At 35.7% G+C, this 27874-nt stretch overlaps 1 protein-coding gene and 1 long non-coding RNA gene across 2 annotated transcripts in view; one reads left to right on the forward strand and one right to left on the reverse strand.

The window, feature by feature from the left end:
* cac (calcium voltage-gated channel subunit cacophony) overlaps window positions 1–27874 on the forward strand; it is a 51770-nt gene that overhangs the window by 14966 nt on the left and 8930 nt on the right. Inside the window, exons 14-26 of the mRNA XM_070288039.1 lie at window positions 992–1327; window positions 2443–3006; window positions 6513–6656; window positions 6920–7121; window positions 8698–8862; window positions 8979–9089; window positions 9325–9408; window positions 11391–11396; window positions 17879–18061; window positions 19739–19833; window positions 21485–21766; window positions 22278–22480; window positions 22699–22907. Of these exons, the coding sequence (XP_070144140.1) occupies window positions 992–1327; window positions 2443–3006; window positions 6513–6656; window positions 6920–7121; window positions 8698–8862; window positions 8979–9089; window positions 9325–9408; window positions 11391–11396; window positions 17879–18061; window positions 19739–19833; window positions 21485–21766; window positions 22278–22480; window positions 22699–22907 (2584 nt within the window). The remainder of the gene's footprint in view (window positions 1–991; window positions 1328–2442; window positions 3007–6512; window positions 6657–6919; window positions 7122–8697; window positions 8863–8978; window positions 9090–9324; window positions 9409–11390; window positions 11397–17878; window positions 18062–19738; window positions 19834–21484; window positions 21767–22277; window positions 22481–22698; window positions 22908–27874) is intronic.
* LOC138929077 (uncharacterized) lies at window positions 22074–27827 on the reverse strand. The gene is made up of 3 exons (XR_011445504.1): window positions 27666–27827; window positions 22296–22441; window positions 22074–22232 (listed from the first exon to the last, which is right to left on the reverse strand). It is a non-coding gene; the product is annotated as an uncharacterized lncRNA (long non-coding RNA).

The following is a 27874-nucleotide window of genomic DNA, read 5'->3' on the forward strand; positions in this document are numbered from 1 at the left end:
CTGCAAGCCCAAGAGTCCCAAAAAGAAAGTGTTAAATCCGAAAAGCCGGAAAGCCACCGCCAGAGTCATTAATTGAGCATAAGACCCACCAGTAAAGCCACCGTAAGTGTAGACTATTTTGAACCTTTTGCCCACACTCATAAAAATGTTTACCTAAAATCGCCCTAAAAAAAAAAACGGATTTTCGTGCGTACATTTAGAAATCTGGAAAGAAACTTTTTCAAATCAAGGAAAATTTTTTCTTGAGTGTAAAGATAATTTCTTGTTTTGAAGAAAACGTTCTAAAATTAAAATTAAAATTGTTTCTTACATTTAATTTTATATTTTTCGTTAATTGAGGTTAACAAATTCAAATTCTTACAAATTTTATTATTATTTTTTAAATATATATTTAACAATAATAAAAAAACAATATATTTTTTTTGTATTTGAAAATGGCTGACTAGAGATGTTAGAACCAGTTGGGAATTATAAAAAAAACCCCTAAATCTTAGGGAAATAAATTAAATTAACCCTTGACTTTATAGTGCCTTGACTTAAATCCATGGAACCTTTTTCTTAATTCTAAAAAAATGTTCTTAATTTTAGGGCGATTTTTCTTAAATCTTGAGAAATATTTTTATGAGTGCATTGATCTGTATATTGAGTTTTAATCTTTCACCGCTGTCTCTCTTCTCCATTTTGTCATCTTTCTTTGCAGCGACTTGTAGGCAGGCAATCTCCCCCCCCAAAAAAAAAAAGAAAAAAAAAACCGAGGCTTGGCAACACCACACACACGTGTCTGTCGCAGTCATGTAGCACCGTACCGTAGTTCCCCCGATCGATATTTAGCCCATTACAACTCTCTCTCTCTATAATTCCAGTCTCTAGTCACACACACACACACACACTCTCCAAAGTGTATATACTTGCTCTCGCGTTCGAGATCACCTCTTTCCAAAAATATCCGTTTGACCTTTTTTGGTATTCTCTCGATGGTCTCTTCCGACAGATACTTTATCGTTTTGGTACTCTTCGGAAATTACACGCTATTGAATGTGTTCTTGGCTATCGCCGTTGATAATTTGGCGAATGCCCAAGAACTAACAGCAGCCGAAGAGGAACAAGTCGAAGAGGATAAAGAGAAACAACTGCAGGAGCTGGAGAAGGAGATGGAGGCCCTTCAGGCCGATGGCGTTCATGTGGAGAATGGCGATGGCACGGTTGCCACCAGCAAGGCCAAGAGTAAAAAGAAGGAGGAGGAGAAGAAGGAGGAGGAGGAAGTTACCGAGGGCCCCAAGCCAATGCTGCCATATTCATCAATGTTTATACTGTCACCGACAAATCCGTAAATATATACATACCTCTCGATTATCCCCCTCCACCACCACCTACACCTCCACCGATTCCCGTAGTCATACCATGTAGTAGGTCATTCAGTCAAAACTCTCTCATCACCCGTTCAGAGCCAGGCTTCATGCTAGACGTAAGATAACCGAGTCTCTTCCAGCGCAGAGCCCAAGCTGTTCCCAGAAGGGTAAATGGTAAAGAGTAAATGGTAAATTTCAGGACAGGATCAGGTGCTTAACTCTCTCTCTATCTATCTCTCTGAATCATCCATGATAGCCAATGACATACATATATTCTCTAATATCCGATGAACTACATTAATTGTAGTATAACCAAAATTGATAACTAATTACAGTACTTCTTTCTTTTTTTACATTTTTTTCCTGTTTACTGTTTTTCCTGTTTTTTGGATTCGTTACCAATTTTCGGTTTGCACACACAAACACACAACCAAAAACCAAACAAATTAATCAACCAATTGATCGATAAACGAATCAACAACAATGTGCTTGTAAATATATATATGTGTATATAATTATGATCATCAACCATTATCATAATATCACCGACATTACAAATCAATGATAATGAAAATGGCCATCATTCAAACACCACCTTTAACGACATCAACAAAAAAAAAACTACAAAAACAACAACAACAATTCACCAACGAACACCAACAACAAAAACTCATGTCCAAATTCAAATAATAATAAACAAAAAACTAAATTAAAATCGAAAAAAAATTAACAAAAAACATTTGGAACAATGTCAAAAATTAAATCCGTCAACAAATTAATAAAAAAATCGAAACAACAAATCGAACGGGTGACCAAAAAATCGTTATCGGAATCCTAAAACAAAAACCTGAACCCCAACAATAAAACCTCTCTCTCTCCTAAAATTGATTCGAAAACCAAACAAAAATTATATAAAAAATACATCGTGAACCACCGAATTTGATGCCGAATGAAATCAAAAACAATATAATAATCGAAATAATCGAAAACCACTCAATTACGAATTATACGATATTCGCCATACGATATTCGATGAACGACCAACTACTACTACGACTATTACTTGAACAAATTACAAAAATATTAAAAACAGCATACGACGCGGCGCCCATTGGGTTGTTAATTTACCATATTTTGATTTCTTCATTATGGTTGTCATATCAATGTCATCAATAGCATTAGCAGCCGAAGATCCCGTTCGAGAGAACTCGAGGCGAAACAAGATATTGAATTATTTTGATTATGCATTTACCGGCGTATTCACGATAGAAATGTTGCTGAAAATTGTAGACTTGGGTGTGATACTGCACCCTGGCAGCTATTTAAGAGAATTCTGGAATATTATGGATGCTGTGGTCGTTATATGCGCTGCTGTTAGTTTCGGTTTCGATATGAGCGGTAGCAGCGCTGGACAAAATTTATCGACTATTAAATCGCTACGCGTATTGCGTGTCCTACGTCCATTGAAGACCATTAAGCGTGTACCAAAATTGAAAGCCGTCTTCGACTGCGTCGTGAACTCATTGAAAAATGTTGTTAACATTCTAATCGTGTACATATTGTTTCAATTTATATTTTCTGTTATTGGAGTACAATTGTTCAATGGAAAATTTTTTTATTGTACGGACGAAAGTAAACATACTTCCGCAGAGTGCCAGTAAGTAAAAGTTTTATTATTCAATTTTTGTCGAGAATTTATTATTGTTATTCTCTTTTTAAGTTGATATACCCCCCGTATTTCTTATACTTGATCTTATGTTTTATTGATTTTTATATGTTTTGTAACCGTGAGTGAGGTTTTTTGCGATCCCGATCCTGAACCCTGAACCCTTACCCCAAATTCCATAAATGTCATACACTTGTCCCCACGTAGTGATCTCTTTTAGGTTTGTGACTTCCCTCCTAATCTTTAGCGTTCTAGCTCTCCCATTTTCTTTCCATCTGTCTTTCAAACACGCTCTCTCTCTCGCTGTCTCTCTTTATCTCTATCTCTGTCTGTATCTCTAAATGTTTCTCTGTCTAAGCTCGAAAACAAAACGTAATAGATAAACCCAGAAACATAATCCTAGAAACATGTGTGTGAAACTTTGCGTAGCTTATAGAGCTAGCGAAACCCACTCATCTTGTACTCACCGGCGGCGAGGAAGATCTTCCATGTACATGTACAAATATATAGAATCCCAACCAATATACTCCCCATACATCGATGTCTAGCTGTAACGATTTCATGATACGCGATTTCTGCATCAAAAATATATATAAAATTATAACCGAGAGAGTGTGGCCAGTTCGTTGCTGGTTTCCAGTTAGGCCCAAGATAGGCCTCCCTAGTTGTACATAGCATATATGTATGTGATCTTTTCGTATTCCCTTATGGAGAGCAATGTAGGACATAAGTTTCCACCAGTCCCCAAATATATCTGTTTTGTATCTGTGTGTTGTTTGTATGATCGTTTCCGTTATGCCATTATAACCATTATTGTTCGTTCTGTTCTTTATACTTATTATCATCTTTGTTTCTGAAGAAAACAAGAAAGGTGCACTGATTTAACAGAATGTAAGAGTAGCATTTTATAGTTTCTCGCCTTGTTTTTCTTGCCTGACTTGTCTTATCAACAGTCACGCGATTAAACGGGCCAAAAACAAAAACCTAACAAAAAATATTAAAAAGAAAAAGAAAACTAAACCATAAACAAATATTGAAAATCTAACCGAATCAAATAGTGACTTAAAAAAAAAAAGCAAATAAAAAATGAGAAAGAAAATGCGTTCGATTCCAACATCTGTGATATAGAAATGCGAAACTACAGTGTCTAGTTACCACCTGAACCAACCCTTTCTAGTTAAGTTTCATTTTCTATGATTATGATATGTTACATATATATATATATATCTATATATATAGTTAATCCGTTAAGCCGTATCAGTGTGTGTTTGTATTTGTTGCCTCCACCAACCAAACAAATAAGATCGGAAAACAATAAGACTATCCGCGTTTAGCCTATGTAAATGTTCCATTTTGATGTATTTGAAAATTGGGTATTCTCCAAATACCAAAGAGTCCATATTACTACCAGAAGATTTCTTAATAAGCACGCGCATAGCACGAAGCGGACCGTCTTTAGAGCAGGAATGTCAGATTCAGATACAGGTTCAGTCTTAAGATTCAGTTCAGTTCAGAATTCTTTAAATAGGAGCAAAGCCACGGTCCGTCTATCAGGTCAGAATCAACGAGTACGAGCTTCAGATCCTTGCATTCCTCGAAATTATTTTCCAAAACAAAATAGCTAGAATCCCCCGATAATAAGATGCATCTCTACCTTCCCATCTGTCCCCAGATCCAATTCATCCCCAAAAACATATATCCAAGACCTTCGCGTCCAAGCAGAAGCTAATACGTATTTTTGTAGGTTTGTGTTATTGTTATTCAATAATAGCCCCGATCGATAACGAGTAATAATGCTATTTATTTAGGTAATCGTAACATCTTGTAGTAGACTATATCCAACTAGATGACGAGCGCTCTTTCCCAAGTTATTATGTGTGTGTGTGTACATTAGAGTTTCATTATGTATTGTATTTATTAACTCCAAAATTGATTCAGCGAGCCATGGCCACTCGCCACTGGTCCACTCGCCACTCGCCGTCGCACTCGCGAGCCGTGCGTCGAGTGTAACGCACCTTACACTTGCCGCAAATCAAAAGAGAAGTGAAAAACAATGGCCGATACTTGCAACGCAGAGTCCAATGAATTAACCACTGAGTATCGGCTTGTTTTAGCTGTTTGGCCTTCGTATGCAATAACTGTGTTTGTGTGGCCCGCCTGCCGCCCAGCCTAATTGACAAAAACAAAAGCAAAATCGAATCCAAATCAAATTTACTCAAAAATCCAGTTACATATGTACACGTACATCCAACGTCCAAATGTCCACCTGCATTCCTATCTTTCTCTCTCATGCATTCATGCCTGCTCATCTAAAAATGCGCCAGTGATGGGAAGATGCGTAACGAGTAACGAGTTTTTAATTTAAAAAATCAGTTTTTAAAGCTTTGAAAGTATTCAAATTGTTTTCCATGTCAAGGAGAGTTCTTACTCAATGTTAAACGTTTTTTAAAAATGATATACTTGATTTTTAAGTAATTTTTCCCACCCATCACTGCTTGCTTAACATACCACCGAGTAAAAAATTGCACTCCCTTTTGAGCGCAGCTGCTTTTTGTTCACATCACCGAACCGACAACGGGCCGAACCACACAACGGGACCCGCTCGTGAAAGTGAACCACAGTCTTCGCCATTCATCCAAAAACAGAAAAAAAAGCACCAGCTTTCCAACGCTCCTCCAGCACTACTTCAGCACTAGTCGCGCGTTTTAGGGTAATATTAAACATTTTTCTTAGATTTTCTTCATTTTCGGTGAGATTTTCGAACATCTTTATTTGTGTACGCCTTGAAATTCCGACCGTACCGAGTGTCGATTTGAACTCGGCCGCCGCAGGAATCCAATTCAAAGTCAAGTGTGTCCCACTCCGTACGAGGATAATGTCAGGGACCAGCAGTTGCTTCTCATTATTGTCATTGATCGTTATAACATATCCACCTTATATCATCTTGATTCATGTTGATTCATCTAAAGACACGCAGCACGCACACGGCACACCGAGCGCAACGAAATGCTTTAATCTTATTGTCGCAACATCATCCCTATGTGTTCCTATAGCGAGGTCTGACTGTAAATTGTAACCATTAGTTTTCGACTTTACCTCATGCCAAAAGAAAATACAAAAAAAATGAACTCACCGCCTCACAAAATCTCATTAAATCATTGAATCAACTAAAAGCTTAACAAAAAAAAAAAAACAGAAAGAAATTTTTAAATACGAAATTTTGATGAGAACGTAAAACGAACCCGATTGATCCCCGATTTGATTTCCGTTTTAGATGCTTGTCCCGAGCCTTAGTTTCCGTTTTTCGTTTCCGTTTCCGTTGCCGTTGCCTCTTCCGTTCTTAGTGGTTTGTGTGTACCTTTTCGTTTATGTCAATTTCTCAACTGAGTCTCGAAATAAATTACTAATTAATCCACAAATAACTAAACCACACCAAACACCATAAACACCATAAACACCATAAAAAAATATATACAAAAAATAAATCCGAAAAAAAGGGGATCGTACTTCAAGTACGAGGAGGATGAGCTGCTGCCCAAACAGGAGCTGAGGGTGTGGAAGCCGCGTGCCTTTCACTACGACAACGTTGCCGCCGCGATGCTGACTCTCTTCGCCGTCCAGACCGGCGAGGGATGGCCACAGTAAGCCCACTTAGTTGTTGTAACCAAGAATACTATGTATATTTCCGCTCTCTCTTAACTGTTGTCTATATAGAGCTATATATAGTCCTCTATTCAAATCTCTCAACTGATCTGATCTATAATCTGTGATCGCTCTGAAGGAAGCTATTGAATCGAAGATTTTAACTAACCAATATTTTTTGCCTCCTACTCTTTTCCGCAAAAATTCAACCAATCAACCAATCAACCAACCGAACACGTTCGTCCACGATAACGATAAATAGAGTCTTGCAACACTCAATGGCTGCCACTTATGAAGATAGGGGTCCAATCCAAAATTTCCGGATCGAAATGTCCATATTTTATATTGTGTATTTTATTGTATTTCCATTCTTCTTCGTCAACATATTCGTGGCCTTGATTATTATTACGTTTCAAGAGCAAGGCGAAGCTGAGTTACAAGATGGTGAAATTGACAAGAACCAGGTGAGCCAGACCCAAACCAATCCAATCGTTGTTGTTTAATCTATGCGAGAGTCGTACCGATCTCACATCCTATCTCTCTGTCTCTATCTCTCTGTCTCTGCTTATATATAACTCTATATATATACCATATATTATATGTATATGTGTGTTTCGTGTAATGTACCGCTAATTGTATTTGTAAAAACCCCTCAGAAAACTAAATATAACAAAAAACCAAATTTAAATTTAACAAAAAAACTAATTTATGTAATTAAGAAATTGATTAATCTGCACGTACATATCACTAACTCGTAAATACTCTTTGCTACTAACATTACAAAACTCGTAACCAACATGAACACGTTCCAAGAACATGCCGCCCAGACATGTACCAAAACACAACTGTACACCTAGTACAATACTCGTACCTAGATTGTGTGTCTCCTTAAGCTTAACCCTTAGCCTACAGTAGCTACTCAGTATGTGTACCGTTATGTGCGAACGTTTGCCTTGCCTTGCCGCCTTTCGTTCCAGTGGAAGCCACCACTGCGCTCCACTTACCCCCCCCCCCACATATAAACACTGTCCAGCCAGAGATTAGACTGTACTTGGAGAGGGCCTCCCCCCGGGAAACCCCATCCAATTCGTAACCCTCCCCCCCCCACTAGTTGCTCAGCAACCCCCCCCCTTAGAGCAGAGCTGGCCACTCGAGGGTCAAGGGTCATTTGTGTAATGGCTTGAGCTCTCTTGTGTGTTGGTAGTAGAGCCTCTGTTGTAATTACTTGTTTTTTTTTTGTTGTTGATATAAATAGTGAACATTTACCGGAAAGTAGAGATATTCAATTCAAAAAACGATAGTCCTTAAATATTCCCATACCCCCATTCCGATTGGGAATATTTAACGATCAGTATCGTCGTCCAGTCAGTTGCCAAAAGTTGATCGAACGACCCCATCCGCGACGATTGTAAGTATAAGCATACTCCAAGGAGAGACATCCATCGGCCCAGCAGTTGTAAGAAGTGTTCATATTTATTATTTTGTAGCTCGAACCTAGAGATATCCTGGGGCTTAGGTCGGAACTAGAGCTAGAGGGAAACCCCATACAGACAATATCCCTAGACTAAAAGAGGGGGGCATGTGTTGAATGAATGTATTTGTCGTTAATTAAGGGGGTAGAAATTATAATTATTTTGCTTTAACACCATGTACATATAACCCAAACCTTTTGTGTTTTTGCTTCATCCAAAATTGGGATATATTTTCTTAAGTGTAAGAGACAGACTAACACCAAAGTAGTTCAGTTCGATGTTGATAATTGATGTTGATGTGTGTGTTTACAAGGCCAAACTTTGCCAAGGGCGCATATGAAAATTAATAATAATATTAAAAGATTTTTAGTTTTCCAAGTAAAAATATATATATTTTCCTATGCGCTCTTGGTTAACTCTAATGCTGTTTAGAATTGATGTAAAACCCATTAGCAAATCTCTTCAAAAATTATTTTAAAAAATTTATTTGCAAACATTGGCCTCTGGTTATGATGTCTTACGCATCCAAATTCTTCTACGTTATTTGCCTTTTTTCTTTCCCCCATAGAAATCCTGTATCGATTTTACAATCGGCGCACGACCTCTTGAGCGTTATATGCCCAAAAATCGGAACACCTTCAAGTATAAAGTTTGGCGAATTGTTGTTTCAACGCCTTTTGAGTACTTCATTATGATGCTGATCGTATTCAATACGCTCTTGTTGATGATGAAGGTAAGTTGTGTGATTTATTTTAGTTTTAAAAAGAAAACATGGGTAAGGAGGAGATAATAATAATAATATATAAGACTGCCATTAAATCCCTATTATAATATTATGCCTTTTAACAGTATCATAATCAAGGAGACATGTATGAAAAGTCGCTGAAGTACATCAATATGGGATTCACTGGAATGTTCAGTGTGGAAACTGTGCTGAAAATCATTGGATTCGGTGTTAAGGTAAGTTTTTACAAAGAGTTTAATATTTGTAATAATAATATTTATAATAATAATTATGAAAAACGTTGTTTTCAAAGTAATTTCCCTTTAAGATTTAATTAATATACATTTTCTAATTTTGTAATATTTTTGTATTATATATTTAACAATAATATTTATATTTTTCTTATATTTTAATTATATTTTATATATTGTATTAATAACTATTAATATTTTTTTTGAATCCCCATTTTAGAACTTCTTCAAGGACCCATGGAACATATTCGATCTGATCACCGTTCTGGGCAGCATTGTGGATGCACTGTGGATGGAATTTGGGGTAATTATCAGTTGCTTGCCAATACACGACTCAGAGCAAACCTACATGTTATTGTTGTGTTCGATTTCTGTAGGCCGTTTTATGCAAGACAAAACTATAATGTAATTGATAACTGAATACTACAGACACACGTATCTCTAGCTCCTTGTTTTGCCCAGATATGAATACATACACTGTAACTTTAACACCCCGAACACGTTTACAGAAACACACTGCAAAGAAAAAGAATCGAAAAAGTGCAGGAAGAAGTGATATTTACGTGTTAAATATCCCGATGCGTATGTCTATAAATGTATCTCATTTGTATTTTTATGTCTATATAATTATTAGGTACATAAACACGTATCTTTTTCAGCTGATGAGATACATATTTTCCAGGAATCCACATAAATATTGAGATAAAGTAAAGGGTTTTTTGTGTCTTGCTAAATAATCACAAACTTTTGATAAAGTAAACTAGTTAAAGGGTTTCCACTACACACGGTATGCTGGAAATTCCGTAAGATTGTATAGTTCCGGGGGTTCAACCATTTAGGGTTAAGGTATATATACAAATATATATAAACAATGTTATTCTTTTTTTTTTGGCAAGAACACAAGAGTCGCGGGGTTAGGCACTATGCACAGATCGCAAAAAAAGTACAGTTACACCCAAATGTTTTTACAGTTATTTATCGTTATCGTTTTACATACAAAAAAAAAACGTTGTTACCTAAATTTACCTTGTTTTCTTAATATCGCAAAGACACACAAACACACAGAAAAAAAAGAACATACAAACATCACGAAATCCAGAAATTAATAATCATATTTCTTTTTTTAAATTCCTTTTCCATATTTATTTATGTACGAAAACCAAAAACCATATGTGGTTTGCAAAAATCGGGAAAACCCAATCCGAATCAATCCAAATCAAATATATATTTCGATGAATGCAAAAAAAAAAAAAAAACAACAAATAAATTACATATAAAATATCTAATAATCACTCACGCAATATATGATATATATATATATACAAACAAACCGATAAAACCCACGCACACATCTGAACAATTGTGTAACTTTATATAACACACACACACCTCACACACGATATATCGTCTATACATATCTGTATATCTCTTGCAATTGGCCACATCGGAATTCGAATCGAAATCGAACTCCAATTCGAATTCGAACAATATCCCAACAACGATAACATATCAACACAAACAATAATACAATCACAACATCTGTGTAATACAAAATACAAAATGCAATGAATGTGCAACAAAACTCTATATAATATATAAATATATATATGTCTCTCTTGCTCACCTCCACCACCACAACCGATCCATCACTGCCACAACCACCAACCACAACCACCACTGCCACCAAAATCATCACCGAATTTGTATACGACATATAACTATATATAACCCAAAACTCGAAACTCAAACGATTATATGCAAAATGTTAACTTGAATCAAACCTATTTATCGAATATATCACCACCAAAACCGAACCGAATCAAATCGAATCGAAACGAATCAATCGAAATCAATCGAAAAATGGAATCGCAATCACCAATCAACCAATCAATCATGAAACCAAAAACGAAAAAACATAAAACGAAAAAACGAAAAAACGAAAAAAAACCAAATCGAAATCGAAATCAATCAAAATTTTGATGAAATTTTACATCATTGAATCGAATCTGTTCATCATTACAACAACAATCAATCAATAAATCAATCAATTCCTCTCTGCATGTGTATGTGTATGTTCGACACCTGTGCACACACACACACACCACGTATACATACACATGCGTCCATTTTGCGTGCACACACACACACACACAACCACTCGTATGTGGTGCGTGTGGGTGGACGCCCTCTCCTCTCTCATCATCAACAACAATTCCATCGATAACAACAACAATTACAACAACAACAACAACATGTACAACAACCAACAACCGACACAACCAGCAGCACGATGTAAGTACGAAACACAATCCTACACCGATTTTGCATTTATCCAAAATAAAATACAACAATTTTCGATGTGTAAACGATCAAAGAACTTAGATCTCTATCTCTCCAGCTTAAGCCGCTAAGTAATTGCCTTCCACTAAACAAGCTTATTATTATTATTCTTAAATTCGAGCCTTCTTATTCCCCACCCACCCATCTCTCTCTCTCTCTGTTATGATTTCGAGCTCTAGTTTTGATTTACCAGTTGAAAGCAAATACTATATGATATATAACTTGATTCACCTTTGATTAGTTGTTGTTCTGTTCTCACCGTACTTGCTTAGTTTTTCGATATTGGCTTCTGATTTTCACATTTACGTATATATTTTGAGATATACTTGAAAGAATAATTTTAATATTTGTATATTTTTCCGTTGCATAGCACACAACATTGCGATTTGTACTTGCTACCGTGTCTATCTCTCTTTCTCTTTCTACCTATCTATCTCTGTATCTGTAAATGTATCTGTATCTATGGTCACTATTTACTTGTTTACACCTGTCTGTCTCAGTCTCTTGTAAAAAAAGTTGCGTGCATATATAGACCTGTATAAATCTGAAGACTTTGAGGTGGGAAGTAGAGCAAGGGTGGTCCGATAGGTTACCATATGCAACCGGTGATCCATTGGTGAAATGGATTTATTAAATTAAGAAACCTAAATATTTAATTGTATATATTTAAAGTTTTTTAAGAGGGTCAGTAAACTGGCTTTGATCATCAAATTGGTGACATATTAACCCACTCCTTAAGTTTTTAAACAAATTTCACTAGGTTCTTACTATGAAAGCCTAGTAAATCTAACTATTTCTACTGTAACTTTACTGTATGCGGGTAAATTTTATTTTACCAATGGATCCTTTGTGGGTATATATTTCCTAGGAGAGAGTAGAAGCCCAAGTTAACAAAAAGAGTCCTTCCTGTGAACAGTCTCGTAAAGTGTAAACATGAATGTCTTCAAACTTAAATACTTTAGTGTCTTTAAATGTTTAGGAATCTTTATATGCGTAGCCACTAGGCTTAACTGATCCTATGATCAAAATCATACAAATATTTAAAGCCTTAAGTAATTATTTGTAATATTTAAATTAGAATTGCTATGAGTCTTGTGTTGTAAATGACGTATCTTTAAGATTTTAAGATTAATCAGTTATCTACAATTCTGAGCATTTTTCCAAAGAATATTAAGTCTTTTGGTAAAGTTTCGAAGAAAGCGGTAGAGCTTATATGTTTAAGAAAAATAGTTAAAAAAGAGAGTATAAAGGTGAAAACCACTGCCCCTTGCCTCAACCAGGAGAAGATCCAATTACCAAGAAACCCATGGTATTCCCCCAACTAAGAGTGGCTTTGGGTGCACTCAAAGTCATGCAACTTCTCTTCGGTTTTGAATTTCCACCTGTTTCCCTTTGATTTACGTTACGCATGGATTGCTTCCGGTTCTAACGGTCTCGCAATTTGACAGTTGAACACAACCATAAATGCCTTTCACTTTCACAAAAAAAAAAAGTAATAAAACTTACATACAAGACTCGTCAAGGTTCATAATCCTAAACAACACACTCACTCACTGGCATGCACAAGCCCATCTCTGCAGACTGCAAACATTAAACACCAGGCAGGCTTCGTAAAATCTCCAAAATCAAAAGTAAACAGCTTCCTCCTCTTTCGGCATTCAGTTTCCCCATGAAATATGTTTTTTTTAAATAATTTTACGAAGCCTGGAGACACACAGCTAAGACCACACTAGCGCAATTTAAGAAAGAGACCCGTCTCTCGATTACTTGAGATGGGTATAATGCTTCGATAAATATGCGATATATATATATATAAAAAAGTCGATAAACCGGAGTCAAGATCAAAGGCAGCATCATTGTCATCGTTTTGCCCATCCGCTGAGGTCCTTTGTGTGAGCTATCTTCTATCGGTAACTGTAAGTAGTCGTCGCCAGCGAGCTCTGCGATCGTAATATTTATATATAGATTCGATCACCAAGCGAGGTACTTAATGATGGCTCCGAATGGATTACCTTTCTCTATATACCGCCTATCGATTTCTGTTCGAGCTTTTAAAACCAATTCGTAACGTTGAATTTTCGAAAGCATGATTTCAACACTGTGTGGTCTTTCTTTCGAGACTCCCCCATCACCACCCATGGTCCATTTTCCATGCTCCATTTTCCATTTTCCATTTTCCATGCTCCATCCTCCAGTCTCCGCTCTCTGCTCTCTTCGCCTGTTCCCGCTAGTTTCCTTCTGGGTAATGTTATCGCAGGTTCTGCCAGTAGTTTCTCTATCTTAGGATGACTTTTTAAATTTTGCTTCGGCCTGCTCCCACCACCACGCAACTTCCCAAGAAAAATAAACAAGAAATTTTAAAAAATTAATAATAAATTAAAAAATCCCCTCACCTTTCACCGACACCCGTCAGTTTTGCGATGCTCACATCTTTCACTACCATGATTGCAACCACGTAGTTGGGCCCAGCCAAAGAGTTGGGCTTTTGAGATTGGCTTTTGTTTCAGCTGCTGCATGCCACACATCTGACACACACACACACACACACACATTCTTACATTTACACACACATGCTTACACTCAGTCACAGACATACATATGTGCGTTGAATGAATGCACTCGGAGATCCTTTGGATCCCTTCAGTTTGCTTCAGCTTTTATCACGCCTATAATAAGTATATCCAATTCTTTAAACTGCTTGAGAGTTTCGATGCCGTTTGCCCGGCTTGGCTGTGTTTTCCACGTCAGAGATAAACCCAAAAGTGGTCTGCCCCCCCCTAAAGGCGTCCTGGGTAAGCGAGGTAAGAGGATGATGATGATGCCTCTCAGTTCAAGAGGTGCGTGCGCGCGAGTTAACGCTCGGTTTTCGTATTTCATTTCGTCAATCAACGCCTTACTACCGCCTTATTTCCTTATGTAAACCCAATGTATTTTCAGTTGGCGATATCTTTCAGTTCAGTAAAATACATTTTCCACCTGTCGTGTGCCCAGTCTAGCCAAGTCGATCTGCGCGAATAGAAGCCTCGAGATACTTAGAACCTTGCTCAGCTAAAATCCCTCAAAAAAAATCCAATTAAATTAGCTAACAGTAAAACAGAAACTAGAACAACGACATATATATATATACACTTATAATACACACTCTCCGAGATATATACAACACACCAACAACATAGAAAACTATGTAACTCTACTTACTGATATTGATCTTGATCTATCTTTGTATACCTGTTAGAAGCTGCAGCTCTGCTATCTCAAATTTGTGCTACTAATTTTTCAACTCTACTTTATTTATTTCTTTATTTTTCTAAAAAAAAAAACCAAAAAATTTAAAACCAAAATCAACAACAAATCTCTTGAATGCCGCCCAACGAATTTCGTTTGACCATAACACCGACCTGTGATGATACGCATACATAAAATCTGCAAAATGAAAAAAAAAAAAAAAAAAAACTAACAAAACTATATAAAAAAAATCATAAACATTTCCTTGTTTTTATATTCGTCTTATAAATTACGACGAACCTATATCCGATCCGATATCTGATTGCAATCGATAAAAAAAAAACTGCTGAATGATAAATTCAACAACACCAACCACCCTACTACTACTACTACTACAACAACTACAACAATGATTGAAACGTCAAACGAAATGAAATCGAAAATCGAATATCGAATATCGAAAATCGAAAATGAATCGAATTGAATCAATAATGCGGTATATGAGTTATGTGCACATTGATTTGTCTCAAAACAAATCCAAAAATTCCTTGAAAATGGTTTCTCTGATCTAACAGGATGTAAGTAAACAAATCTATGCTAACAAGCTTTCTTCTTCTACACCACACTCTCTCAACTAACAAACCTACTAAAAAATAAACAACAACAACAGCTACAGATACTCCAACTCCAACTCCAACTTCAACTCCAACTCCAGCTACAATTACAACAACAGTTACATAAACAAAACAAACACCGACGATCTACAAAGTGTTTTTGGACTATAAAAAAAAAGAAACAGAAACAAATCTAGCTTATCCCATTTCTCCGGAATGTTTTCTAATACCAACTACTGTAATTTCCATTCTTAATATGCTCTTATTCTCAGGATCAAGTCGATAATTGATCTCATTTTGTGTACAAAATCGAATTCATCTGTAGATTGAAAATTGCTCTCCTTTGTTCTCGTCCACTTTCTACGTAATTTAATCGTAGCTAGCTAGCTAGCCATATATGCAGATCTTGTATATTTACTACTACTACTACTATATTAATGTGTGTGTGTGTATATTCTCCCACATCCTCCTTACTATATAGTCGATTTGCGGGGTTGGAATAGAGCAGTCAAGTCACCTTAAGTGCGTCCCATCTTCGATAGCGAAAAGAGCGTGGAAACATGCCCCATTATCCACCATCTTATTTCTCTTTCTCTCTCTCTTTAGCTCTAACCCAGACTCCCAGATAGATATATCTTTTACCTATCCCCTATGTATGTATATCTCTCGATCGCAGAATCCACAGAATCGGAAGCCACTTCCAATTCACGCCCACGCCAGTGTACGCGAGTTTGTTCAACCTTCATTAACACACACGTTCCACGTTCCACGTTCCACGTCACCTAGAGGTGCCGCCACCTCTCGAAATCTTGCTTCAACCCACATAGCCACATCCAAACTATGTATATCCATTATCCGCCCTAGTCTACGTAGTGAAATACTCTCTCGTCTCCTCCACTCACTCACTCTCTAACTTTAAGTATATATATCTATATACTACGCAAATCCATATTTAATTACTGTACCTATGCAATATATACCATATATATATAGTGAATATAGTATGTAATTCCAAGAACGTGTTGCACTGTGTGAAAACCGAACGGAGGCCACGGTGAGGCGGTATGCGTCCCAAAAGTCAGCAAAGTTTGCACTCGGATGTGCGGGTGCTTGCCTCAGGGGGTGACTTACTTACATCACCCCCCATGGAATGCACCCGTTCATGCGCCTAAAAAATGTATAGAAAATGTATATGCAACAACAGCTGATGTGTAAAATATTTTGGCCAAAGACCACCAAATGTCTTCGAAGCGGTGACGGATCGGTGAAGGCGAACTGAACTGCTCTCCAAGTGTACCCGTGTACCTGTTACTGTACCTGTACCTATCTACCCGTACTTGTACCTGCACCACTGACTGCTAAAAAAAAGAAATCACGGCACGCCAAGCACAATGATTGAGTAATATTGTCGAGATTGATTTTTAAAATTAATCGAAATTCTAAAAGTACCCACATAAAACCGTGTACCTAGGCCATATAAAACGAATTACATTGTGTACCTAGAACACGACGCAACCTGGCAACTTCCGCTTGTAAAAAAAAGTTTAGTTTAGTTAAAATCAAAATCTACGCACGTCCAAATTGCTTTCGAAATTTCCTTCTTAGAGGACAAAAATTCGATTTTTCAAATTGTGTACCTTTTTTGATCAATTAGTATTTTGGCAGATTTTTTGTCACACGCACAAATCATTATCTTTTGATGTGATAATATCGATAGTTGAAGTCACCACCAAAAAAACACTAAAAACAGACACAAAAAAAAAAGAAAAAGAATACCCATACACGAACGCTACGCACAGAAAAGATTACCAAACAAAACTAACAATATTAAATACTTGAAAATAGTTTTTGACTAAATTTTTGTTGACCATAAAAAACTGGATTATTTGTTGCATTTATTGTACAAATGGTTGAAAAAAAAAAAAAAAATTGACAAAAGTTTTTGTTTAGCATTTCGTTCGCAACTGTATAGTAATGAGTATAATTCCATTTGGATCGCCATCCATCTAATATTTTATTTTTTGATAGAGCAAAAATAGTTTTTTGCCAGTTAAATACATTATGTATATCGGTAAATAAAATGTATACAATTAACTAACTAACAGAACCTCTGTCATTACAATGTATGTATGTGCCTCCTCTACTTTTACTAGTACTACTTACTACCTACTACTTACTACTACTACTACTACTACTTCTACTTACCTAACTGTGCCTAACTACTGCACCACTAACTACTTACTACTAACCAAGTACTAACGGAACGTGCTATACTAACCGATAGTTTAGATTGGAATGCATCGAATCCGTAGATCGATGGCGAAGCCGTAACCGAAGCCGAGCTCCATCGGATACCCCGTATCTTAAGACGGGGGACCAATGAAATCACTCTAATTCCGTATCCTTATCTGTTCTGTTTTCTCTCTCTCTTTTTGTTTCTTTTGACTCTATTCCAAAACTTGACTACGAACTTGACTCCAAAAACTCTTCTTCAACAACAACTCAACAACAACAACAACAACTCTCCAACAACTTTAACTCCAACTCGAACTCTCTCGACTCGCAACACCAACTTTGGCCAATAATATTTTACAGTCGAACTCAATCAACGTCGGCTTCCTGCGCCTGTTTCGTGCGGCGCGTCTTATCAAATTACTCCGTCAAGGCTACACAATACGCATCCTCCTGTGGACATTTGTACAATCATTCAAAGCACTCCCCTATGTCTGTTTGCTTATAGCCATGCTATTTTTTATATACGCCATTATTGGCATGCAGGTAAGTCCCCCCGGTTAATACACAAAAAAAAAAAAACACACCAATACACCACAGAATAAAGACTTGAGTTGGGGAAATGTGAAAATGTAATCTCGAGAGGGTGTACTCAGCTCGCTTTTTGGGTCAGTAAATATTGCAGTTGGGCGGGACACTCCATGTTTATTGCTGGTCTTGAATGGAATTTAATTCAATTTACATCAAACCATTAAGGTTTTCGGCAACATAAAGTATGATCCGGACACCCAACTCAACCGCCACAATAACTTCCAGTCGTTCTCCGGTGGAATCATGCTGCTCTTTCGGTAAACGTGAAAAGTAACCTCTAGTTAGCCCATAAAATAGTAACTCCAAACAGCTGGCACAACCTACAGTCATCTCTAATACTATGCATCATATCAATATATATATATATATATATATTTACTATATAACATATTATAGTTATATATTGAAAGTTGAATGGGAGCGGGCTCACACGAGGCCTGGAGGGGAAGTTCTTATAAGTTTCTTACTTCCAACTCGTGCTAGTCCACTCTCTGGTTAAGGTGTAGTTGTTGTAACATAACTCGTAATTACACCCGAGGGAATCCATTTATATATCTCTCTTGAAAAGCATTTCAATCATCAAGAATCCATGGTCGCAAATCTATAATAATATTGTGCAGGAATCCGTAATTGCGTTAGCAAAAGTTAAAGTTATATATAATTATTTTTGAAACGTATTATTTGACGTTGCAGTTGTGACTTGAAATTTGTACCACTTTTTTTTGTCATATTTATAATTTGGTTTCGGTATCCATTTTCTGGCTGGAATCATGAACGTAGCTTGGCCCATTCTTTTTTAAATGTTGTATTTAGATAAGCTTATCAAGTACTTTTTGTCTTTGGATGTTTGTGTTCCAGTCGGTTATCAAAAACAAAAATAAAATTGCGTGTTAGGGTAGGAAAAAGATCTAAAAATTCTTTTAAATACAAATTTATTTTTTTATTTATAAATTTATATAAAAAATAGATCAGGCTTTACCTTAAATCTTATTTCAAAGAGACATTCAGTTGATTTCTGCTTAAAAGATGTTGTTTTAAATAATATTCCCAAGCCATGTTCTGCTGTTTCAATGCACTTTGAGAGTTTCTTTGATAGAAAAACTAATTGTTTCACCCTTTATTTGTTTGTTCAATGCCAGTTGCATAAGTTATATAAAATATTTCAAGCTTACTACAAATTATTTTCAATGGTAACCGACATAAAAATGCAAAGTTTCCATATAATAATTCCTCCTAATTGGTACACCTCCAGTTTCGTAAGCTTTCCTTATAATTTCCAGCTAATTTTGACTTTAAAACGAAAAGAATTTAGGCGTTTTTTGTGTTTGGCCTGCAATAGAGTTTTAGCATTTCAAAAATCCCCACAACAAATAACCACAAAACATGTATACATCATTATCCAGTGCTGTCAGGGGTAAATTTCAGGAAGATTTCTTGGGGGTAACAGGTGGCGAGTATTTATTTTTTTTTTTTGTGGCGAAGGATGACCAGTTGAAGAGGCGGATGTGTGTAATGTGTATTACCGAAAAGAAATATATATTGTGTAAACATTTCACTCAAGAAAAAAAAAATGAACAAATAATCAAAATGCATTCTTTACCCACCCGAATATATATTTGAATCCGTGCATAGGTGTTCGGGAATATCAAACTAGGTACAGTGGAAAATTCCATTACTAGGCACAACAACTTCCAATCATTTATTCAAGGCGTCATGTTGCTATTCAGGTACGTAACTCCCACCACCTAGAAATCTACATACAGCCTTATGCCTATATTGTTTCGACTCTCTCAGTAATTAAGTTTAATAGTTTATACTACTACTACATAATAATATAATTCAAGTTAGAATAATTTAACTTATACCACCACTATCCATATAGCTCCTCTCGCCGCGATCTAGAACTCTTTATAATATATGTATAGCCTAGCCTAGCGATGATCCGGGTCTCTTTAGAGGGGTGACTAGCACCTGTGGAGGGAAAGAAACAACACCTAGCGTTACCTAGAACTGGATACTCGGACATATCTTAGAGAGAGAGAGAGTACATAAGTAGTCCTAAGCTCCTATATATATTCCCAGTTAAATCTGTATTGGTTTCTAGTTCGATATACTATAGCACTTTGTTTCGAGGTCCCGCCAAGCTGATATCACCGGGCTTGATCGGAATATATATACCATATATATTAATAATGTGGTAAATCCATGACTACTTGATACTTTAAACAATCAGCTCTCTGAATCGACTTCAAGCATACATACTCTCTCGTTCTCGTACATTTATTCGTTTTGCTTAAACAATAGTTACATACATTTACCTTTGGTACCTTTGGTGTAAGCGTAGATTGAGTTCTAGCGTTGTGTGGACACCATATATATATACATAGCTATAAAACCGGCATATACATACGTATAAAATATGTATTACCTATGTATTTACCAACCTGTAGAACAACATATATCTATAAACTTACCTTTGAGCGAAGCTTGTGCACTTTTCGTTAATGCAGTTAATCAGTTGAGAAAGTGTTCAATGAAAGTGTTCAACCGTTCCATACAGTATTACTGACTAGATCTAGAACCGATGTATACTCTATACTCTATATATCTCTATATACTTACCATATATACAAGTTATCAGATAGTTAAGTTAATAGAACTGCCGGTTGATGTATGTCTGTATGTATATGTAATTCAATCTGTGGTCTCAATCAGCCGCCCCTCATCGCATAACCCCCCCTCATCCAACTAGCTACTACATGACTCTAGGTATAGATTATAGTATGTAAAGAAATTTTGGTATCTGTCCGGGCTAACCGAACGTAACTACAAATATTTATAGAGTTAGTAGTACAGTAAAAAAATGATTTCGATGGAGCAGCACCTACTTTATATAGAATATACAGTAATAAGATGCGTAACGAGTATTTCTTAAGCAGTTAAACTCTTCTAAAATATCAAGCTGCACCATCGAAAACATAATAATTCCAAATAATATCTTGATTTAGAATTGGTTAACTCATAATTTTATATTCTAAAAACTAAAAACAGATATGTAGTTTTGTCATAGAAAACAAAAAGAAAGAAGAATCATTTCATATCATATCAAATCATATCATAAAGTCTCTTCTCTCTTAACCCTATATATATGTTATGTATATACACTTGTGCGATTTGTACGATCTGTAAATACCCTCTATAGAACCCACCTCCATACTCCATGCTCATCAAGTGCACTCATCCACCATCATCATGTCTAGAGTTAGAGCTATATAACCTTACTTTATAGACAAGCTAAATGTAGAAGAATTGATCCTCTGGATCCAAGCAATAATTAGTTAATTAACGCTATGGTTTATCACACCCAAACGTCATCAGGTGTGCCACAGGCGAGGCCTGGCCAAACATCATGCTGGCCTGCCTCAAGGGCAAGGCCTGTGACGAGGACGCCGAAAAGGCACCCGGCGAATACTGCGGATCAACGCTGGCCTATGCCTACTTCGTATCGTTTATATTCTTTTGCTCCTTCCTGATGCTCAACCTGTTCGTGGCCGTCATCATGGATAACTTTGATTATCTAACGAGGGACTCCAGCATATTGGGTGCCCATCACTTGGACGAGTTTGTGCGCATATGGGCGGAATATGATCCAAATGCGACGTAATTATCTGTTTAATATATGTTGTAATCACAGAACACACACCAATTAGTCAAAGTTTATGTTTCGATTATGATTTCTATATCTATTTTATTTCATTTTCCATTCGAGCAAAGAAAGCCCAGCAGAGCAAGTCCTTATATTAAACGATTATTATTTGGTCGTATTTGACTCATACTTGAGCCTTAAAAGAAGCTTGGATGGATGATATATCTTCTTAATTTGTATAATATATATATTTTCTATATATTTGTCCATGCATGGAGTGCAGACCAGCCTTGCCCCAGATTTATCCGATTTGTCCGACTCATTTGAAAGCCCCTGCATGTCCTCGGCTAGGCCGATGATGTACACGAAGGGCAGCATCTCGGCAAAAGGTAATGCAACCGTTTACCGGGTGCTGCCTCATAGTTAACTCAAGTCAACTTGGATTAATTTGATCCATCTGAGCACCACCAAAAGCAGCACCTATTAATTAATGAAAATTAAAAATTAATTAAAATTAAAAACCAGTGGAAAGATACACTATACCGAAATGTACGACATGCTGAAGAATATGGATCCCCCGCTGGGATTCGGCAACAAGTGTCCCAACCGACTGGCCTACAAGAAGCTGATCCGCATGAATATGCCATTGGATGACGAGCTGAGAGTCCAGTTTACCACAACGTTGTTCGCTTTGATTCGGGAGAATCTGAGCATTAAAATGCGAGCGCGTACGTTTTTCATAGATGATCATGATTTCTGATACCATTTTCGATTTTAAACCTCTAAGACCCAAAAGTGACTTGAGGCACTTACAAGAATAGATTAAAAATAGATGATTATAAACAATTATTAGTGGCTTTAAAGGGTTCTACAATCGAAAATGGTTTAGGTATCTTATGTTTATCATACCCCTTTTTTAATCCTAATAATATCTTGTGTAAAACAGCTGAGGAGATGGACCAGGCGGACATGGAACTGCGGGAGACGATCACCAATATTTGGCCTTTGCAGGCCAAGAAGATGCTCAACCTGCTGGTGCCGCCCAGCGATCAGCTGAACAAGGGCAAGCTCTCAGTTGGTAAAATCTATGCAGGTTTCCTCATCCTGGAATCGTGGCGGAGCACGCGGTTCGGCCAGATTGACTCGGGCATGCCGGTAAGCCAATCCAAGCACATCATTTTTAAGTTGTCCCCCCCCAACACAGTACCTACTATATAACTACTATAACTCTGACTGGGTTAAAGCCCAAAGCAGGAGCTCAGCTCAAAGGAATCAGGAGTCAGTGTTTAGAAGCAGGCAGACCTTATGTTTTCCTTGATTTCAATCCTTTTTCTTTCGTTTGATTCCATATTCAGTGTATTTATTACCTAGCACTAAGCCTAAGTCTATCAAGTCCCACAATCAATTGGAAAATCAAAGCAAAAACTAATAAACAAACTGGGAGAAGGGTATCTGAGTAGCTGATTCAGAGCACAATTTAAGAGAATGCCAAAAACCAAAGACACTCTTTACTACAAAATAATCTAATAACATTTATATGACATGAAATAAATATGTGATATTATGATTTCTCTTCTCATACGATTGAATTTGAATAACACAACAAACAAAAATATTTATAACAACAAACAAACAAAAAATCTGTACTGTTATTAAAAATAATCGAACAAAATATCCGCGCAGAACTGGAAGGAGGTATATAATTAATTTTATATGCAACCTCATGTTTATCACATTTGTATATACCAATTAATTACCTAATTAATAATACCTTATATATGTTGAGCACATACATGCCCGTTTGTATGTGAGACAAGTAACCAGAATTAGCTAAAAAATGAAACACACACCCACCTTGCATACTCAAGTATAACCTCATAGTAAACACTTACAATTCAATCAGAGATCCGATCTGATCTGATCCTGGCGAAAGCTCTTCTCGGAATCAATCGAAATTCGAAATTTCTGTGGGAATGCGCAAGTTTCTCGCATTGAATATTTTATGGATTGGAAGTAGGGACGGCAAAGAATATCGAATATCATGTCGATATTTGAAGCAAAAGCCTATATGTATATCGATAAGCTTTGCAATATATGTGCGATAAGTCGGTATTCTGTTTGATATATTAGAAACAATTTTCGTCTATTAACATTTAATAAAAAAAACAAGAAAGAAAAGTATATTTTGGAAAGCAAAAGTTTGCATTTGTATTAAAAGATTACGTTTTAAAGCGATCGATAACTGAGACCAAAAAATTAGCTAACTTTAAATTTGATATTTTTAAAATTTAATTTACAAATCGGTAAAGTAAGTTTAAAATTTTAAAAATTAAAATAATAATAATAAAACAATTAAAATAATTCCTTTTTATTATTTTTGAATAATATCGATATTTTTTTGTATTACAAATTGGCATTGTAAGTTTACAATTTTAAAAATTAATATAAAAATAATAATATAATTAAAAAAAAAGTATAATAATTTAATTGATTAAAATTTTTATATATAATATATATATATTTTTTTTAAATTATCGATATTTTTCGATATTCCAGTTTCGATATATCAAACTTTTCGATGTTTTAAACATATTATTGAGCTTGATACTCTTGTCAATATATCATATAGGATTTTTTTCTCTCGATAATCATTCCCAATTGGAGGCGATAATTGGAAGCAACCCAATTGGGATAAAGTCTGACTCGCATTCGCTTTCGAAATTCAGTGTTCTACAAAGTTACAAAAATACTACTAAAGAGTAATGACAGTAGAAGTCGAGTACCTACGTATTATCTATACTCCTATATATACACTATATCGGTAGAGTTGAACCAGTTGGTATTTTATTTCTCGAGTGTTTGCGTATGTGCATTCTTAGTAGTTTCGACCAAAAACCAGAGATTCTTACACTCTCAAAAACTCTGATATTCTGTAAGTATTGATTCCTAGACATATATACATACATATATATATATATATATAAATATATAGAGGTTTGCAATTTGATTTAACACAACGTCATCGAATGAGACAGGTTAAGGTTGAGAGAAAGTATGAAAAACGAGGCAAAGTCAGGGACTACTCATCCATTATCTTTCCATCTAATACACCTAGCGATCGGAGTCTACACACCAAAGTACACCCAAGTAATTAATAATCAATTGTTTTATCTGTTATCCTGTTTCTGTGCACAACACACACACACAAACGATCCAATTGGCTGTTTTGACCATTTTTGAATCCGAAACATGAATCGTTGAAATTGTAAATTGTTTCAATATTATGATATGGTTGGTGGTACCGTAACAAACAATACATAAATGAAATGGGCAATGATAGCGGAAGAAGCCAGATGACGATGATGAGCGTAAATATAGCCCGACGGCAGTCGAGGAGCCGGTATATAATATACTTACATATATTAATACCTAACTATCTTTCGCTTGATTTTGCTTTACGCCTTTTAAGCTCCTCTTCATCTCTATCACACGTTTTGCCGTCTGCTACTACTACCACTTATCTCTCTCTCTCTCTCTTGGCTAGAGGCATGTGTACATAATACTCGCCTAGGAATGAGCCTATGTATATCTAGGATCCAGCATAAGCCTGCATAATAAGCCCGCCAAAAACCCAAAAACACAAAAAAACAAAGTGCAAAACAAAATTGAATTTAAACCCCAGTAAACCCTACTTTTTATCCGTCTGTAGATGAACACACACAGCCACTGCAATGCCACGGTCATGTTTCGCTTAACACCAAACTCACTAGATAGCCAAAACCACAAACACACCTTGAATATGCTACGTTTGAGGGTTAAATCGGATTTAGAGGTTGCCTTATCTTAGATCCTATCTCCTCTCCAATTGGAGAGCGGAGACTGAGCTTTTGCGTAGATGAAACAGAAAAAATTAGTACAACAAATAGTAGAGCTTTAAGAAATATTAGTTATATGGTTTTCAAGCAGAGTTGGCCATTCAAAGCACCTGAGAGCACAGAATGCAGATTCAATCTGTGTTTTAAGCTCTACACAAGGGGAAATTTAGGGGTAATACTAGGTTAAAAAAATTATACAACAATTCAAGAGGGTTAAGGAATAGCAGGAATACAGTTTCCAGGCAGAGCTGTCCACACAGAGCAACCAGGAGCAAGGACAGTGCTTAAAGCTTGGCCAATAGAGCATATACATAAATACCCTTTCTTTGTGGGCAGCTCTGTTCTCCCAGGAAACTCACGAAAAATAAGAAGTAAGACTAGTAGAAAAAAATATACAAAATACCACAAATTTATTTATTTATTTATGAAAATCATATAAATTAAAAATAACTTGAAATTAAATATAGAAAAAAATTATAAGCCTTATCTAGCAGTTGTGTAATTTATATAAAAAACCGAGATAAATAGTATTTAATCAGTAAGCATTTCCAAATCATATTCTGCGAAAACCCAGCCAATATTTCAAGTGTTTCCTTATATAAAAGAATTTAACAAGAGTTCAGCTGAATTACTATAAAATATCTCCAACAAAAACCGTTTGGAAACTTGTATGTTATACTGCATTTGCGCCTGTTGAACGATGAATTTTCTTTTTTTTTGTATTACAAATCTTGTTTACTTTTTATATATTTTTTATTTTGTTTTGTCTGATTAGAGAGCACTGTTTTTTGGATCGAATTTTGCACCATAATACCAGACACTGCATATTCCAATAGATCCAAAAACCGACAAGCGACAATGCCATAGTCTCGAGTTCAATATGTATATACTTAAACTTTTAGAACACGACGAGTGACACTAGGTGGTAGACCGTATAAACAATGCAAAAACAATTGTATAAATTATAAATGACAAAAACCAAGAAAGGATCAGAGTGAGATCAGGCCAATGTCCTATATTTAATATTAGTTTTGTGTTTAGTTGCTTTTGAGTTTTATGCAAATATTTTAGTGCTCAAAAGCTTAAGTCTAGGCAAGCAAACGCATCATGCTAATTAATAAAACCAACTAAAACCCCAAAACCAAGCCGAAACGAAAGCATGTAAAATATAAAATTGAAAACTAAATGAATCAGAGAAATGAAACAATAATGTATGAATGCCCATATGATATTTATTAATTTTAAATTAATTTTTAAATGTCATGTGGGCATTAAATGCTGAAAAATTAACATAATTCTTATAATTAGATGCCAGTTTTTTGATTTCTTTCTTATTTTTTCACACTATAGTTTTCATTTTCAGTTAGTAAAACTCTCAAATTCGAAATCACTTGTTTCGTCCAGCATTTTTATATATATATATAAATTGGCACACATACAATTAAATCAATTATAAATAATAAAACCAAAAAAAACCAAAAACAATTGTAATAAATAACTCATATAGCGGTACTTCTTAGATTTTCTTCCAGTCATACTATAGTGAGTTGTAAAAATGTTTGCGCATGTTTTGACCGTATCAAAAGCAAGACTCTCTTTTTAAGCTACCTTTAAATAATATACATTCTGTGCGAAAGCATCCAGTACATACCAGTATATATAACCTTCTTTCTACTCTCTAACATAATACCGACACGATCCGCCTAGAGCTTGACACATACATCTTGAAATGCTATGTATACTATACCATATTATATACTCTTATATATATTATATAAAGGAATTGACTAAGCAAGCGATATATATACATATATTTGCCCCATTATCGAAAATATAACATATGTATATACATAAATATATACATATATAACAATACTTTCGATTATGATTTCCATTCTCCTCATACCGTTTTTTAATTACTACTACTATATTAATTCTTACATTCCATTTTCAATGCTTTTACAAAATACAAAAAAAAAAAAACAAAAAAACCAAATCCTAATGCGTTGCAATGTTACCACATCAAATATATACTCACCACTCACCCAACTTTAACAACTGTGTCTACAACAAACTACAATTTACAAATCTGAAATCTGTGTTTCTACAACTAAAACCAAACTAAAAACAACAATTAAAAAATATATAAAAAATACACACAACGAAACCGAAAACATAACGAAACTAAACGAAACTGAAACGGAACGGAATGGCAAATCAAAAAATCTAAAAAATCAATATCAAAAT

The sequence above is a fragment of the Drosophila kikkawai genome, chromosome X (assembly GCF_030179895.1).
Source record: "Drosophila kikkawai strain 14028-0561.14 chromosome X, DkikHiC1v2, whole genome shotgun sequence".
Taxonomy (NCBI): Eukaryota; Metazoa; Arthropoda; class Insecta; order Diptera; family Drosophilidae; genus Drosophila; species Drosophila kikkawai.